The 18,159-nt window shown below is 39.4% G+C and overlaps 1 protein-coding gene across 11 annotated transcripts in view; it reads right to left on the reverse strand.

The window, feature by feature from the left end:
* Window positions 1-18,159, reverse strand: part of USP54 (ubiquitin specific peptidase 54) — a 121,285-nt gene that overhangs the window by 77,151 nt on the left and 25,975 nt on the right. For 3 of the 11 annotated variants that reach the window (XM_015562155.1, XM_015562156.1, XM_006760981.2), the window contains exon 2: window positions 2,520-3,091. In XM_015562155.1, the coding sequence (XP_015417641.1) occupies window positions 2,520-2,666 (147 nt within the window). In that variant the 5' untranslated portion in view covers window positions 2,667-3,091. Of the gene's footprint in view, window positions 1-2,519; window positions 3,465-17,968; window positions 18,053-18,159 lie in introns of those variants that run through there. The other 8 variants (XM_006760980.2, XM_015562157.1, XM_015562158.1 and 5 more) reach the window with 8 other exon arrangements.

Here is an 18,159-nt window from a genome sequence, read left to right on the forward strand (position 1 = left end):
GGTTTTGTTTAGCTTCTATAATTGAAACACTGTTTCAGCTCCAGCTCCAAGGCCGCCAGGTTTTCACAGGTTTCTGGGGATGGTTTTGCTTCTATAATTGCAACATAGTTGCTTAGAGAGCACCTGAGAGCCCAGAAGCAGCAGGCGAGGAACCTTGGCTTCCTCCTTCACTGGAGCAAGCAAGCCTCCTGTTCGCTTCAGCTGCCTGGCTGCCGGCTGCCATCTTGGTTGGCAGTTAATTTGCATATCGCCCTGATTAGCCAATGGGAAGCATGTTGGAGGTATGGGTAATTACCATGTTTGTCTATTATTAGATAGGATGGTGTAATATATAGCATAATTCCTTAGTGAGTTCCTTTTGCCTGGAAAACATTTAAATGTCACCATATATGAAAAGGCACTACACTTCTGTGACTGGAGCCCCAGATCACAGAATACCTCTGGAGCTTCTTACTTATTGCCTCAAAGTATATATTTCAAATTTTTTTGAAACACACTATGCTCCCAAAAAAGTAACAGCTTTTTAAACAAATGTAATGGATTCAACACAGTTGTGGTGAACACAGCTTTCATATCAAAAGTTAGAATATTAGCTCATAGAAACAATTACTTTCAACTTGTAACACAATTATAGTATGCAATCCAAAATCACCAATGACACAATCCTTAAATATGGGTATAGAAATATGTATGTGTGTGTATATATATAGCATATAGCACTGGAAATTAGAACAGAAAGTCATAAATATTGTTTCAATTGACAGTATAGACAGAAAATATAGAAACAAAATTATAAAAACAGGACTATGGCCAGAAAGGATGTAAACACAAACACACCTATAGCCAACACTATTTTGCCTGCATCTAAATTACAAAAGTATTATTAGTTTATGCAAAGTCACTCAAAAACCTAATATGCATCACCTAGAAAAAACCTAACCAACCCCCTCAACAGCAAGAAATTTGTGGTAGTAATTAGTGAAAGTGCTTAAACTCTTCCTATAGGCTTCATAGCATAGGACTTTTTAATGTTTCCAAATAAAAATTTAGAAACTGGGAGTATGAAATCTTGATTACACAAATAAGCTTGACTCAATTCTTTTATTATGAATGAGGAAATTGAAATATTATTACCTGTACAAGGTCACAAGACTAGTCTACAGAAGACCAAAGAGTAGAATGCAGGTCTCCTAATTCCTAAGTCCAATGCTTTTTATATTAAATACTCTTGTCTTTTCTTCTCTCATTAGCAACTTACTTTCTCATTAAGTCTGAGGTATAAAACTAATAACACTTAACCAAAGCATAATTGTCTTGGGTGGAAATTTTCATTTACTTTTACTCTGAAAAGTATAAAAGAGAGGAAAGGGATTACTTGAAAGTTAGGACAAAGGTTATGAACCTAACATTATGGGCCTGATTAGGCAAATCAGGAAGCTTTGGGATTCTGTGACCAGTAAGGTGGCAAGCAACAACAAAAGGGAAAATCTAGAGTAGATAATCATCTTAGGAAAATTTACTTTCCACTAGCTCTGTTCAAGCATATTTAACCAGACACCAATTATGAGCTCTACATGTGATCTCATAGGAAGGAGATGAAGAAATGAACAAAGACTAGACTCCATTCAGTATATGTGCTAAAAGCCTGAAAATTATGAGACAAGAAAGTCTGACTTGTGGAAAGAATTTTGCTGGGTTTTTTTGTTGTTGTTTTTTTTAATATATTTTATTGATTTTTTACAGAGAGGAAAGGAGAGAGATAGAGAGTCAGAAACATCGATGAGAGAGAAACATCGATCAGCCGCCTCCTGCACATCTCCTACTGGGGATGTGCCCGCAACCCAGGTACATGCCCTTGACCGGAATCGAACCCGGGACCCTTCAATCCGCAAGCCGACGCTCTATCCACTGAGCCAAACCGGTTTCGGCGAATTTTGCTGTTTTTAAAAAAATATTTTTATTTCAGAGAGGAAGGGAGAGGGGAAGAGAGACAGAAACATCAATGATGAGAGAGAATCATCGATCAGCTGCCTTCTGCACGCCCCACACTGGGGATTGAGCCCACAAACTGGGCAAGTGGCCTGACCAGGAATTGAACCGTAACCACTCGTTCATAGGTCGACACTCAACCACTGAGCAACACCGGCTGGGCAGAATTTTGCTTTTTATATTAGAGAAAAGCAACTAGGGTAAAAAAGGAAATAAGAGACTTATCAGGAAAAAAGGTCAATAAACAAGTAGTAAGATCATCTAGTCTGTGTACCTCCTCCCCTTTAGGCAGGTAAGTAGTAGTAGTTACAGTTATTATTTCATTATCATATTAATCTTCTTTTTACCAATGAGGTAATTGAGACTCAGAGATAAAGTGCCTTGCCTAAGATCACACAGATAAACCTAAAAAATGATCTCAGGGTGCTGACCTCAAACAGAGACCGTCAAGTATTATATTTAAGAGTTATCAGAAATACAGCACCAGCAACTAAAATACATTTAAATAAAAAGAAAGAAATAGCCCTTACCTGCAAGGCACTATTGAGGAAGCAACTGTTTTGTCCAGGCTCATTGCTGAGGCCTTTGCTGGGGGCTATAGAGGTTGAGCTTCGAGGTGCAAACATCCCTTGGACACTACCACGGCCCCCTGAAAAATAATTTCTCTTCCAAGACATGATTGTTCACATTTAGCCTGAAAACACAGAGGAGGTTTTGTGTCTTTTGATGAGGGAGTTTCTGTCTGCTGAAGTCCTTAATAGAAAGAGAATCCAGAACTTAATGAACATATGTTGAAAGAATTTGAGTTTATAGCCTTCCAAATATTATATATGTAGCTTGAGGAATGCAGGTATCCATTTAGATCCACATGAAAGAGCTGTCCCCAACTTGCTCCAAACAATGCCCAAAATGTAACATGGCACAGGACTAATATAAACAGAGAAATTCTTGAGTATTGTTTCCTTCTATTTTTCTTGAACCACCTCCATAAAATCCTGGTGAAGTGGCTGTAATCCTCAATTCCAACAGAATCCAGGATCAGGGTAAGATGTATTTCTTAGGCTTGTTAACAATGCTTCTTGTGGATTGAAGATTTTTCCAACTGGAAGGAGAGGCAGACAGATAAGCAAGAATCCAACGCAACCCTCCTCGCCTTCTACTGCCTTGTCCCATCATCCTCTGAAGTAAAAACTCAAGTTCTAAGCAACTGACATAGCTTCCACAGAGCTAAGAAGCTTGTTTGAATTATATGGGGCATTTGCTGTTGCTGCTGCTGTTTTTTAATATGCTCCAAACATCTTCTATCATTCCACCCAGAACTTCTTCTCCTCTCTTCCTCTGTGACTAGAATAGCCAGCTGTGCCAGAGAGCTTTAACAGAAAGAAAAAAAAATCAAAAGCTTGCGTCACTTAATGACTCTTCTGGCTTTGTGCTGTTCTGCCAAGATCAACGTTGCCTCACCTCTCACTATAAACTTGAAACCTTGGCAAACAATTCCAAGAAGAAAAAAAACTAACAACAACAAAAAGGAGAAACCAAAGAGGGAGAAAAAAAAAGTATGAGCAGCTTTACTTTCATGGGAAACTTCTCTGAAATTTTCTAGAAGAGAACTAGACAAAAATTAAAACCAAATACACACTTTGCAAAAAAATTACCAAGTAAGTACATACCAAACAAGGAGTTGAAACAGTTTCTTTTGGATATTGTAAGTAAAGAAATTTTTAAAGGTATTTTACATATTCATGGCTATTTAGAAGTTGGGAGGGCCAAGTTATCAGTCTGGATTCTGTTCGAGTAAAGATGTCACATCCCAGAGAACTACTCATGGTAAGTAAACCATATGTCCTTAACATTAGTTCAAGAGAACTAAATCTTATCCTGCCCTGTCTGATTGTATGTTATATTTTTGCCAGAAGATCAGAGAGATAATTTGGGGTACAAATCACTTAATCCTCAGATTATATCCGAGGTGCTTACAATCAGAGGCCATCCATTGACCAACATGAGTTCTCAACTAATTAAAATGCCAGTGAGGCAACAGGGAGAAATACCAAAGCAAGCACCTTCTTTGGAAGGTAATGCTTCTAATCTCCAGCTTCAAATTTTCCTATAAGGCTGCCATGACCACATAAGGAAAAAATTAAGAATAAGTGTCAAATTTGGTTTCTAACAGCTCCTCAAGCTCCTTTTTTCCACCATCACATAAACCACCTAAAAAAGCTAAATTGCTATAATACCTTAATCATTCTCTGGGATGTCACCTAGCATCTCCACAGTGTGTCCATTGGAAAAACTAAGGCACAGAAACATTAAATGGTTGCACAAGACTGTTCTTTCTCTTCCCTAAATTCCCAGACTATTTATAATTTACATGTCGTAATTTAAGTATTTGATTACACATTGTAGAGTTATATTATTCTCTATTTGTTTTATTACTCTCTATTTGTTTTATATGGTGTCAGTCATAAATCCTAAATATGACTATGAAATGAAATCCTAACTATTGTCAGACATGTGCTAAACACTATACTTACATTCTTTATTCAATCTCCACAACAGCCCTATCATGTAGGATTTAATAGCTGATTTTATAGAAAGTAAAGTGAAGCTTAAAGACATTAACTTGCCCAAATCAAAGCTGGTAAGTGGCAGAGCTAGAATTGTTTGCCTAATATACTGTGATTTAATGAAGTATTTTATTATACTATTCCAAGAGCTCCTATCACAGTGCTAGTCATAAGGAGGTATTCAATAAATACTGCCTAATGATTAGGATGGCACCAGGAAGGACTTCAGGTCTCCCACACTAACTACACAAGACCCTCAACTCTACACACACACCCTCACACACACCCACGCAAGGTGCTAAGCAACTTCCAACAAGCCCTGCAGCATTCCTTCAGCTCAACTGCTGCAGAGGAATGACAAGTACCAAGCCTCGACTTTGCTCACAGCCAAAAGGACTTGGCAGGCAGGTGGGGCTTCCAATATCCACATTAGGAGCTCACTGAAACTCAGCCTGCCCTAAGTACACACCCCTGAGTTTAGAGAGCAAAGGGAAAATAGGCAGTAGCGGAAAAAGAAGATTCCAGGCTCTGAATGGCAGTATTATGTAGGGTAAGGCAATAAGCTCTCACATTTGCTCTAGGTGTGTCAGAAACTAGAGGCGAGAGCCAAAAGGAACAAAGCCCAGAGAGGCAGTAACAAATGGTCCAAAGAAATACTGATGACAAAATATTTCACTTAAGTGGCAGGGCTAGCACCAAACATGATTCTTTTCCAATGTCATCTACTAAAGACACATGAGAAAATAAGAGCTCTAACAACCTATTAAAAAGAAGAAAAACATGCCCTGGTTGGTGTGGCTCAGTTGTCTGAACATCATCCCGTGCACAGAAAGGTCGCTGGTTCAATTCCTGGTCAGGGCATAAGCCTGGGTTGCGGATTTGTTCCCTCGTGGGGGAGGCAGCGGATCAATGTCTGTCTGTCTGTCTCTCTCTCTCTCTCTCCTTTCCCCTTCCTCTTTCTCTCTAAAAATCTATTTAAGAAAAAAATTTTTAAGAAAAAGAACTTCTTAAGCAATACTGAAGTATTTAGGGGTAAAAGAGCATGATGTCTGTAACTTACTCATAAATGGTTCAGAAGAAAAAAATTTATAAGTATATATGCATATATGGAGAGTGTATATATTTATATGTATATATGAAGAGGGAGAGAAAGAGAAAAAGGTAAAACAAATCAATATAGCAAAATGTTAACAACATCTAAATCTGGCTAAAGGGTATATGGGAATTCTTTGAACCATTTCTTACAACTTATCGAAGTTAATTTTAAATTATGTTTTTAAGCTGAAAAGGAATTGATTATCTGCAAAAATAAAAAAAGATTTTAAAATTATATAAAAATTACCTTGTACTGTATGCATATTACTGATTCAATGCAAAATTATAACTAAAATTACTAAGCTGGTAGATAATAGTATCATTCCAGATGATATTGGCAATCTCAAACTAAAAAAAATATATAAATATATATATATAAAAGTATAGGTATAATGACAAAATAAAATGGAATAAAACTTGAATACATTTCTGTGAAAGGAACAGCTCAAATACAGTATAATGTCAAGTTGCTATAAGGAGCAAGTGATATAGAATAATTGTGATATTATACAAAGAGGACTAGGACTAGACTTTGAGTTAGAAGACCTGAGTTCAATTTCCACATTTTTACTGCTTTGTAAAATCCTAAACTACTTAGGTATTCTGAACTTTGTTTTCCAGATCTGTAATACAGTGACACAATACCTATTTCACACAATGGCTGAGATTTAATGTGATAAGCACGTGAAAGTACTAGCAAGTTTTCAAAATAAGCAATGAATAAGTTCACTTAATGAGTGACCTGCTATGCCTAAAAGCAGAAAAGTAAATTTTGGTTTGGGGACCTCAGGATACCAGAAAGTTGTAAGTTACCGGGAATAAGTCTTCTAATTGTATAAAAAGAACAATAAACCTCACATAGGATAAGTGATATGTCAGTACAATTTAGCTAAGTGCTTGGAGAAACATTTGAATTTTACAATCATTTTAAAAATACAAAATTCAGGCCCTGGCCAGGTAGCTCAGTTGATTAGAGCATCATCCTGATATGCCAAGGTTGTGGGTTTGATCTCTGGTCAGGGCACATACAAGAATCAAGCAGTGAATGCATAAATAAGTAGAACAACAAATTGATTCTCTTTCTCTCTCTCTCTTTCTCTCTCTCTCTGTCTTTCTCTTATCTCTCTCTCTTTCTCTAAAATCAATCAATCAATCAATAAAGAGCAGTTTAACTTAAAAAGGCAAACAACTGAACCTATTACAAGGAATAGGGTAACATTTTAGAAGGTCATCAAAGAATGACCGTGTTCAACTAATCAATGATTCAAATGGAAAAACCATGAAGAGTATCTGTTTCTAATGAAGGAACAGTAAGTAACCCATTACTAGTGATTAAAGCCAAAAGTAACCCTAACATTAGAAGTCAAAGTGCATCTACAAGATACCCAAACAGTTTAACCAGGAAAGTTGCTCACATCTCTAGTTTCTGTTATTCTATATAGCAGTTTACTTGTAATTTATTTAAGAAACTATATTTTCCCTGATAAATCAATAGGCAATTACCTTAATTCCTTGGTACACTCCACATGTCAATAATTATGTTACTGTCATAATTAGCTAGTTTATTAATAACAGGAAGAGAGCAAGGAGGAGGCCAGACATTATAAGCATGGACACTTCACCAGAAAGCTATAGCTTCATGCTCCCCAGGGAACCAACCACCTATTCCCTGAAGATCACTGAGGGAATGGCCCAAACAAAGGGATGATGGACAGTGAAGTCAGGGTGACTTAGGGAAGGTGCTTGCTGTCAATCTAGCCTGGGGAACAATGGGTTGGCGAGAGGGTAGATCCCAATGCAAGCTTGGATTTTAATCTTGAAAGGTTAAAATCCCCAGAGAGAGAGTTCTCTCGCTCTTGCGCTCTTGTTCTTGCTTTCTCTTGCTCTGTGACCCCCACTCCACTCGCCCGTGCACTCACCTCCATAGCCATGTGGCCTTAAGGAGCCACATGGCCCTTGGCCATGCAGACTCCAAATGCAGGATGCTAGACTGGCCTGCTTTAAATATGGAGCAGAAATTCTGGGCAGTAGCCCTAATTCTGCCCTGCAGAAAACAAGATTGGATTTCTTCCATGTGAGATGGACAGAGATGGGACCTTAGAGGGGAACCCCCCTAATTTACACCATCAATAAAGCTTTCCATGAAACCCCGTCTTCCCATGGAGGCCTCAGGAAATTATTTTCCTCGCACCACCCCAAGAACTCCACTTCCACCAGTAACAATTCCAAACTATATCTGTACTATCTTATTGGTTATTATGTGGACTGGAATTAGTTAATACATGCAAAGTGCTGGCATACAGTAAGTGTTATGTAAATGACTGTTATTGTTATTATTGCCTTTCAAACATCCCTTCCTCAAGGACTCTTCTCCCTTGAAATATAACCACACAGAGATACCTGATATTCTTTAACCAACAACAACATCAACAACAACAAAAAACCAGCAACAACAAAGGCCACCTTGAACATATCGCCTATATACCTACTGTCCTAAAAATTTTTCAATGCCGAAACCGGTTTGGCTCAGTGGATAGAGCGACGGCCTGTGAACTGAAGGGTCCCAGGTTTGATTCCGACCAATGGCACGTACCTTGGTTGTGGGCACATCCCCACTAGGGGGTGTGCAAGAGGCAGCTGATCGATGTTTCTCTCTCATAGATGTTTCTAACTCTCTATCCCTCTCCCTTCCTCTCTGTAAAAATAAATAAATAAATAAATAAATAAATTTTAAAAAGGAATGTTTTAAAAAAAGGGGGGTATTCCCTAAAGTTTAAATCAGACCTTCCTGCTCTTTTCTATAGCATTTCCCATGGTGTTCTCATCCCCTTCTCTGTCAGAACTTCAAACATTACTTCTGGTCTGATAAATCACAAATCTTGTGAACCCTAAAACCAAATTACCAACTTCTTGCAAATTGTATACCCACTTTTGTAACAAGTTGAACATGTCCAAATCTGAAGTCATCTCTTCCCCTCCCCACCCCCACCATCACCTAAAATAGTTCCTCCTCTGACCTTTCTATTTATTTATTTACTTACTTACTTATTTTTACTAATGGTACCTCCAAAAACTCAGGTTTAAAACATCTATAATGTTTTATTTCTTTCTATCCCTCTCACCCTTTCTATCTACATCACAAAGGCCTATCAATTCTCCCTTCAAAATCTCTGTATTGAACCTTCTTTTTCACTTCCACTGTCATCCCCCTAGTTTACACCACAATTACCTCCCATTTAGATTATTACAATAGATAAGTTTTTCTGGCTTCCCATCTCTTGCCATTCCATTTCATTGATATCGGGGTTTTTTTTATTAATATTTCTTTTTAACATGTGCCATTATTTTTTTAATATATTTTTATTGATTTCAAAGAGGAAGGGAGAGGTAAAGAGAGATACAAACATCAATGATAACAGAGAATCATGGATTGGCTGCCTCCTGCATGCCCCCTATGGGGATCGAGCCCACAACCCAGGCTTGTGTCCTTGATTGGAATTAAACCCAGAACCCTTCAGTCTGCAGGCCAATGCTCTATCCACTGAGCCAAACCAGCTAGGGCTGCACCATTATTTATTTGTTTTGTTTTGTTTTGTATATATATTTTTTTATTTCAGAGAGGAAGGGAGAAGGAGAGAGTGGGAGAGAATATCAATGATGAGAGAGAATCATTGATCGGCAGTCTCCTGCATGCCCCCTACCAGGGATCAAGCCCTGAATCCCAGGCATGTGCCCTGACGGAATCATCCCGTGACCTCCTGGTTCATAAGTCGATGCTCAACCATTGAGCCACGCCAGCCAGGCCCATTATTTATTTGTGTATATTTCACACAAAAAAGCAAAAAGCTTAAACTTCCTTAGCAGTTGAACAATATCAGTTGCCAGCCAAAATTAGTTTTTGATAGGATCATTTCCACCTTTTTCAGGTCCAAGCAAGGTAAAAATGTCTACGCTTATTGGTACCATTGTAATAACCTGGTTATTCATTAGTAACTGAAAGGAGCAAAGGGAAGCTGCAATTTAGACACATGCCCAGTAAGGTCTGGATGATTTGGGAAGATGCATGCCAATCACACCTGGGAGCAGGTCACTAGCCAAAATAGGCGCAGCCACTGCAAGCCCAGGAAGATGTGATATTTAACCCTTGAACAAAGAAAGTTCCCTCTCTGTGTCTTGCTGCTCTCGCCCCTGACTCCTGGCTTATGGGGCTCGCATGCTCTGCACTCACCCACATGGCCCACAGCCATGTGGACTCTACACAATGGACTAGTGGACTTGAACTAGCCTGATGCTACATCGAACCCAGCTCCACCATGGAACGGAAACTCTGGACACTGGCTTTGCTTTAGCTCTGCTAAAGCCTCAGCTGCACCTTTTATAGGACTGGAATAAGGGAAATGGAACTTTGGAACCTGAAAAATGTAACTCCATGAAAATAAAGCCTTTTACCACATCTCATCCTCCCATGGGGGCCTCCAAAAATGCTTATTCCAGCAGCACCCCAAGATCCCCACTCCCACTAGCAATGAAGAAATTCAATTCTCTGGTAACATTACCACTCCTGTTCAACACCATACTGAAGGCCCTAGCCCAGTCGTCAGCAAACTGCGGCTCACGAGCCACATGTGGCTCTTTGGCCCCTTGAGTGTGGCTCTTCCACAAAATACCGACTTCTGCGCATGGGCCACGAAGTTTCAATCGCACTGTACGTGCGCGCCCGCACGTGGTATTTTGTGGAAGAGCCACACGCAAGGGGCCAAAGAGCCACAAATGGTTCGTGAGCCGCAATTTGCCGACCACGGCCCTAGCCTGTGCAACAGACAAGGAAAAAGAAGTTTAAAAATATATAGATTGTAATGGAAGATAAAACTGCTTTTATTTACAGGCAACATGATGTTCTACATTATAAAATTCTGAGGAAATTACAAAAAATAATAAAACCTCTAAGAACTATTAAGTGAGATCAGTAAAGTCACAAAATACAAAGTCTATTTTTATTATTTTTTTAAATATATTTTATTGAGTTTTCACAGAGAGAAAGGGAGAGAGATAGAGAGTTAGAAACATCGATGAGAGAGAAACATCGATCAGCTGCCTCCTGCATATCTCCTACTGGGGATGTGCCCACAACCCAGGTACATGCCCTTGGCCGGAATCGAACTTGGGACCTTTCAGTCCTCAAGCCGACGCTCTATCCACTGAGCCAAACCAGTTTTGGCACAAAGTCTATTTTTAAAAAGTCAACTGTGTTTCTATATATTAGCAATGAACAAATAGAAATTTAAATTCTTTTAAAGTACCATTCACAATAATACCACAAAATATAAAATACTTAGGGATAAATGTAACAAAGTATATGTAGGACCTGTATGCTGAAAACTACAAAACATTGGTGAAAGAAATCAACCATTTAGGTCATAGTCTTAAATAGAAAACCTAAACTAAAAATTCTAAAAGACAGAAGAAAATTTTGTGACCTTTGGTTAAAAATCAGAAGAGATATCTCTGCTGCAGAGGTCCCCTCCTGAGGAGCAAGGTGTTCCAGCCCCAGACCAAGCCCCCCATCCCAAGGTTCCAGTGCCAGGAAGCCTAGTCCCCACAACTTCTGGCTGAGAATACCAATGGGGGTGGGGGGGTGGCTGAGTAAGACAACGGCTGCTGAAGTGCTGGGCATTTTTCTTAAAGGGACCATATATGGACTTATTTGGACTCACTCCCTCTGAGCTCCAGTGCTGGGGCAGCATCTCAAAAGGCACCAGGGACATAAAGAGAAGAACTGAATTGTCTGGCACTGGGGCAAGGTCTGCAGGTTTAGCTTTCTCCCAGACAGTTCTGGCAGAGGCCATTGTTCCTAAGCCCTCTCCCTATAGAGCTGGCAGGCGGGCACCATATCTGAGTCTTCATCAACCTGATTAACACTGTTCACCTGCCCTGGTGATTCCCTGAGACTCCACCCCACCCAACTCGCCGGTCCACCCAAGCCATTTCCAGTGGCTTTTCCATACCAACTAAGTTTTTTTTAAACATACCAACTACTTTTTGGTGTACAGGACAATGCTCCAACTGACCATGCCACCCAGCCAGGGCAATGGATGGGTTTTTCACAAGTTTATTTTCCATAATTTTTTCTTGCCCACTATTCTATTGCTAACAGGGCAAAAACATAAACAAATAGCACACTTAAAGAAAGAAAAACCAAAGCAGTCAATCAGACCTATTTTGACAGCTTCTTAAAATGGATTCATGTTCTTGATTGTGAATTTTTTACATTCCCATATTTTTATATTCACACTAGAGGCCCGGTGCACGAATTCATGCACGGGTGGGGTCCCTCTGGGTGGCCTGCAGGAATTGGGCTGAAACCCACAGTTCAATGCCATCTGCAGCTCCTACCTGCCGCTCCCACTCATCCCGGCCCCACTGTGCCTGCCGCAGGCTCGCGCCCAGTCAATCCTGATGGGGAGAGGCTCACGCTGCCATAGCAGCACTCACCAGCCATGAGCCCTGTGTCTGGTGCCCTCCCAAGGGGAGTGGCCTGCGGGATGGGCTGAAACCAACTCTCTGACATCCTCCAAGGGGTCCTGGATTGTGAGAGGGCACAGACCAGGCTGAGGAACCCCCACCAGTGCACAATTGGGCCAGGGAGGGACCATGGGAGGGCTCCAGGGCATATCCAACGCATCTCGTTCAGTCCTGATTGGCAGACCCCAGCAGCAAGCTAACCTACCGGTCGGAGCATCTGCCCCCTGGCAGTCAGTGCACATCATGGTGAGCAGTTGAGCAACCTTAGCATATCATTAACATATTACACTTTGATTGGTTGTTCAGTGGTTCTGCTGTTTGGTCTATTTGCATATTACCCTTTTATTATATAGGATATCCTACCAGTAAAATCACTAATTTATAAGATTTAATTAAATGTCTAGCAACTGCACAAATATGAGAAACATTAGATGTTACCTCCATGTCTAGCTACATCTTCTACTCACTCACTCACTCACTGATCAGACATTTCACCTAGCACCTAGTACGTGCTCCTCACTCTTACTCCACAACAGGTAAACTTGACTCTTTTTTGTATAATGAATATGCTCTGCACTCTATTTCCTCAGTGTCTGGTCTCTAATAATGCCTTTACCTGGAGTGCCTTTCCTCTCCTTTTCTTTTTAAATATAATAACTATTATACAAGGAACAGCTACATGAAAAGCATTCTCAGATTCCCTCCCTCCCTCACCTTTCCATTTTCTTCATTTATTTCATCTTCTCTGTTCTCAGTGCAAGTGGGGCTTAGATTACAGCATTCCCATCCTCCCCCATGTTATTCGTGTACATGGACTACATTATATATTCCGTAAGAACAGCTTTTTATTCCAAACAGAGGTTGAATACAACAGACATTGAATCATTAAAAATTTAACTAAAAGAGAAAACTTGCTGTTTGATGGGTAAGTACCTAGAACAATCAATTCCAACAACCTGATGAATTCTGACTCTCCTTAAATAAAAGAGCCCTCAAAATGTCCATATTCAGTTTGAGATACTGCAGACAAATTTTTCTAATGGAGATTATATCAATTGAATTAATATTTCCTTCTGATTCAAGCTTGAAAATAAAGACAGATAACGATCTACAACCATTAAAAAAACCTAAGTGATTTGTTGATTCATGGGCTGGTTATCTCAAACTCTCTAGCGAACACAATTACTCAACTCAAATGATTTTCTGAGGGTTGGTCTCTGGCAACTTCAAATTATTACATCATGTACAACAAGAATTGTATGCTGATAAAGGAAAGAAAGCTTTATTTTTCCTTTCATAAGAACTTAGGAAAATGTCATTTACTATAAATTTGTCCAAAACCAGTAGAAAAACAAAGTAAAACGACAAGAAAACATGTTTCACTTTGTTACAAGTGACAAACTTTAAGGACTAAGAAATGACAATTGGAGGCTACTTAACCATTCCTTATGAAGATCCGGAGATGTATACGAGTATATAATTTACTGACTTATCTAAAGGATGCAGCATGATAGTAGGAAGAACATAGTGGTTAAAAGTGCAGCCTCTGAGCCCAGCTGGTGTGGCTCAGTGGTTGAGCACTGACCTAAAAACCAGGAGGTCACCATTTAATTCCAGGTCAGGGCATATGCCTGGATTGTGGGCTTGATCCCCGGTAGGAGGCATGTAGGAAACAGCCTATCAATGATTCTCCCTCATGATTGATGTTTCTATCTTTCTCACCTTCTCCCTATCTGAAATCAATTAAAAAATATATATTTTTTAAAGTATGGACTCTGAGGCCTAGCTGGGTAGCTCAGTTGGTTAGAACATCATCCCAGCACCCAAGGTTGTGGGCTCGATCCTCAGTCAGGGCACATACAAGAATCAACCAATGAATGCATAAATAAGTGGAACAACAAATCAATGTCTCTCTCTCTCTCTCTCTCCCCGCCCCCCGTCTAGCTCAAATCAATAAATAAACACTTAAAAAATAAATAATCATAAGGTTATTTTTAAAAAAGTGCAGCCTCTGCAGGGCCAACCATATTGCATAACCTCAGGAAACACCATGCTCATAGTGGAGATCCAAGGTGTACCATTCCCAAAGAATATAACGTGAATTATACACCTTAGGGATCCAGAGTTAGAATTAGAGACCCAGAGTTAGCAAAGTAAAACAGGTCTGGACTTCATCACCTAACAACTGTGTCATCTTAATCAAGTTATTCAATCAGTATTGAAGTCTCCCAGGCACTACAATAGCAAAATGGGACTAATAAATAAGATCCATCACATAGGATTATTATGCAAATTAATAAAATAAAGTATAGTATATGTATAATTAGCCCAGTACCTAGTATTTAGTGAGGCATAAATGTTTTTCGATGATGATGATGATGAATCTATATTCCAATCCTGATCCATCACTTTCAAGTCATTTATTATCTATAATAAATGCAATTTGTTGAGAGTATTCAACAAATTATACATGCTAAATATATAATGTTGACTTTGAATTTATATTAGTTCACACAAACACTCCATCCATGCTTTTGTTCTGGCCCTCCGGTCCAGTTTAAGAACCCATTGTGGCCCTCGAGTCAAAAAGTTTGCCCACCCCTGCCCTATACCCATCCTCTCTCCCTTCTCTCTTACTAACACATCCATACACTTACCATAAAAATTCCATAAGATTAAATTATAACTGATAGCATAAACCCAAAGCAATTATCAAATTGAGGGAAATGTATTCCAAAAATAATGCAGTCTCAAAACAATTCATCTATTATGATAACTTCCAAATTGTTCTTCCCCTTCTAATTCTATTTATAAAATAATGCCCAGAGCAGACTCAAATCAATCACTATTTAGCTCAGAAAACTTGAATGATAAAATACTATCAAAACTCCTTGGCCTTGCCCTGGCCGGTGTGGCTCAGTTGGTTGGAGCTTCATCTTGTACACCAAAAGGTGACCGGGTTCGCCGGGGAGGGTTCGGGGGCGGGAGGTGGTGACCGGGTTCAATTCCCAGTCAGGGCACATACCCAGATCATAAGTTCCATCCCCGGTTGGGGCAATCTCTCTCTCCCCGTTTCCTCTCTCTAAAATCAACAACAAACATTTGTGTTTAATTATAGAAACCCTACTTGGCCTTAAATGGCCTTCCACAATCTTAACCCATGCACATTTATCATCTACTACTATCACCCTTAAAACACACAAAACAAGATTTGTTCTGTCTATATTACCTTCTTCTCCACCCCGATCTTCCCAGTCCTACCTAGTGCTGTTAATCTTTTTCACTCAGTAAAACTGCTTGAGAAAGACATTCTGCTGGCAAATTATAATATTAGATACTAATAATAGTCACACCCTATCAGGAAGGAATAGTCATTTATATTAACTCATTTTCCAAAGGATTGTCTAAATACCACTTCCCACCAATTGGGACTTAATCTCTCCCTCCCAGGAACTTTATTAACCAGTATTTAACCAGTGTATGAGTACTTTATTAGACTACAATGTAAAGAGTTACATTGCTTTACACTCAACAGAGGTTCAATAGTAGTTAAATAAAAGTATGAAGAACTAAGTGTTGTGAAACACATTTTTTTGTTCAGAAATAACTTAGTTTATAAGAACGACCAGTCATCTATCTCTTCCATGAATCTACTGTCTGAATCATATCATACCCAATTTAGTATCTGGTGTTTGGTCTATGGGAGAAAGATACTCTATGACCAGTAGGACAAACACAACGTTCTTTCTCAAACAGATTGCTAATACCCAATCAGTTAACAGCTGTGGATAAAGGAAAGAGAATCAATAGCAATTATATTGGGCCCAGGATAGCAAAATCATAACTATGAGTTCCATAAAGTTGCCCTATATTGTCCTGATTCAATAATTTAGAACCAAAGATTTTTTTTTCCTAATTTTTAAACCACTAAAGCTTTTTAATTTAAATCCTTGGTTGCAACTCTGCATTATTTATGAATCATTATAACACACCATTACCCAAATTATTTCATCGCAAACAATAATGAAAGCATGATGGCTCTATCAACAGGAGGAAAATAGAAAGGGAAACCACTGGCTGCACCAGCTTGACTCATTTCTGCTGGGAGAACACTGGTACTGAATGGCACAAGCAACTCCAGTGTGACAGACCAAGCACATGACTGGGAAGGTGACAGAGGATACCAGGAAAAGAAGGGCATCTATTTAAAAAAAAAACACACAACAAACCTCCTCTGTAAGGGAAGGAGGTGGAAGGATGGGCAGAGATCCACTGAAATCTATTCTGAAAGCCTTGACAATACTCAAGCAAAAACATACCAGACTCCAGGTTTTGAGCCAGTTCAAATCCTAGCTCTACCACTTACTTCAGGAAGTTACTTAGCCTCTCCAGCTCTTCCAGCTGTAAAATTATGATAATAGTAAACACCATTTAGTGAACACCAACTCAGTGCTAGGCACTAGAAACATGGTATATCTTTAATTCTCACAATTGATCTACCAAACAGGGATTATTTTCCTCATTTTGCAAAAAAGAACACCGCATGTTCTTTAGACCTATGCATGACTGCTTCCCAGGGGGATAATACTACCTGCTGGCAGGACTGTAGGGGGAATTAGAAGCAAAGAACTTAGCACAGGAACTAATACCTGCCACATAGTAGGAGCTGAGGAAATCACTACCGAACAGTAATAAAATCCCATGAACAAGTTTCTTTGGGGTTTTTTTATATTTCTTTATTGATTTCAGAGAGAAAGGGAGAAGGACAGAGAGATAGAAACATCAATGATGAGAGAGAATCATCGATCGGCTGCTTCCTGCACACCCCCCACTGGGGATGGAGCCCGCAACCCAGGCATGTGCCCTTGGCCGGAACTCAACCCGGGACCCCCTAGTCCGCAGGCTGACGATTTATCCACTGAGCCAAGCCGGCCAGGGCCCATGATCAAGTTTTTCCTCACAATGTCTACCATGAAAATGGCTTTCAATTAGCAGTACTTCTGGAGAACCCAAGGCTCCAACTTACAACTCCTTGAAATACCAGAGTACCATCCATTCTGTGTCAAAAATAACAACATACACACACACAGTTTCTGTTTTAGTTGAAGATCAAAACAAACAATCCAAGAAAATGGAATATGAAAGTGACTTGACTCAAATATTAAATATTTTACTTTTCAAAGGATTATAGATCTCATGCCTCTAGGGAGCAGGTATTAATGAACAAATCTAACTTCCCAAAAATAATTCCCAGAAGCATCTGTTATCCTGAAGTACTCAGAAAACCATTCCCAGACTTGACAACATATTGCCAAAATCTTAGTGAGTTTTGCCAACAACATTCTGCTAAGAGGAAAAAAGAATCATTCTGATTCTGGAAGTAAGTGCTACTTTCCACCTTAACCACAAAATAAGATCTTTCCTTCATTTTTACTTTTATCAATATGTTAATACTGAAAATATGTATAAAATCACATATAACCTTCTATTTGAAGGAAATTTAAAATATTAAACCCCAAAACCCTTGCCCTTAATTTTAACAAGCTCAAGAAAATCTATGAGAATAGCTTTTTAAACCAATAATAGAAATCAAATTATCAAAGCCTTGATAATTGAAACAAAAAAGGGAAGAACAGAAACAAGAGTCAGCATGAATGAAGCCTCCTGAAAATTAAGAGTCCTAAAACTTCCATTTCAGAGTTTGAAATGTTGCTGTTAAAAGCAACACTTCACAATGACTAACCAGTTTCCTACATTCCTCATCTACCCCATTTTACCACAAGAAAAATACTTACCCCAAAGCACACTCAACCTCCAGCAATCACAAGGACATTTGTGGGGCAAGGGATACAGGAATGGGGAGGGACAAGGGGGAAGAGCTAGAGTTGTGGGGAGGGAAGGGTCGGAGGGAGGAGACAACTGCAGCTAACAACAATGGGAAACTGTGAATCTAAACCACAAAGGTTTCCCACAGAACAGGATAACA

This window comes from Myotis davidii, unplaced genomic scaffold (assembly GCF_000327345.1).
Source record: "Myotis davidii unplaced genomic scaffold, ASM32734v1 scaffold134, whole genome shotgun sequence".
Lineage (NCBI taxonomy): Eukaryota > Metazoa > Chordata > Mammalia > Chiroptera > Vespertilionidae > Myotis > Myotis davidii.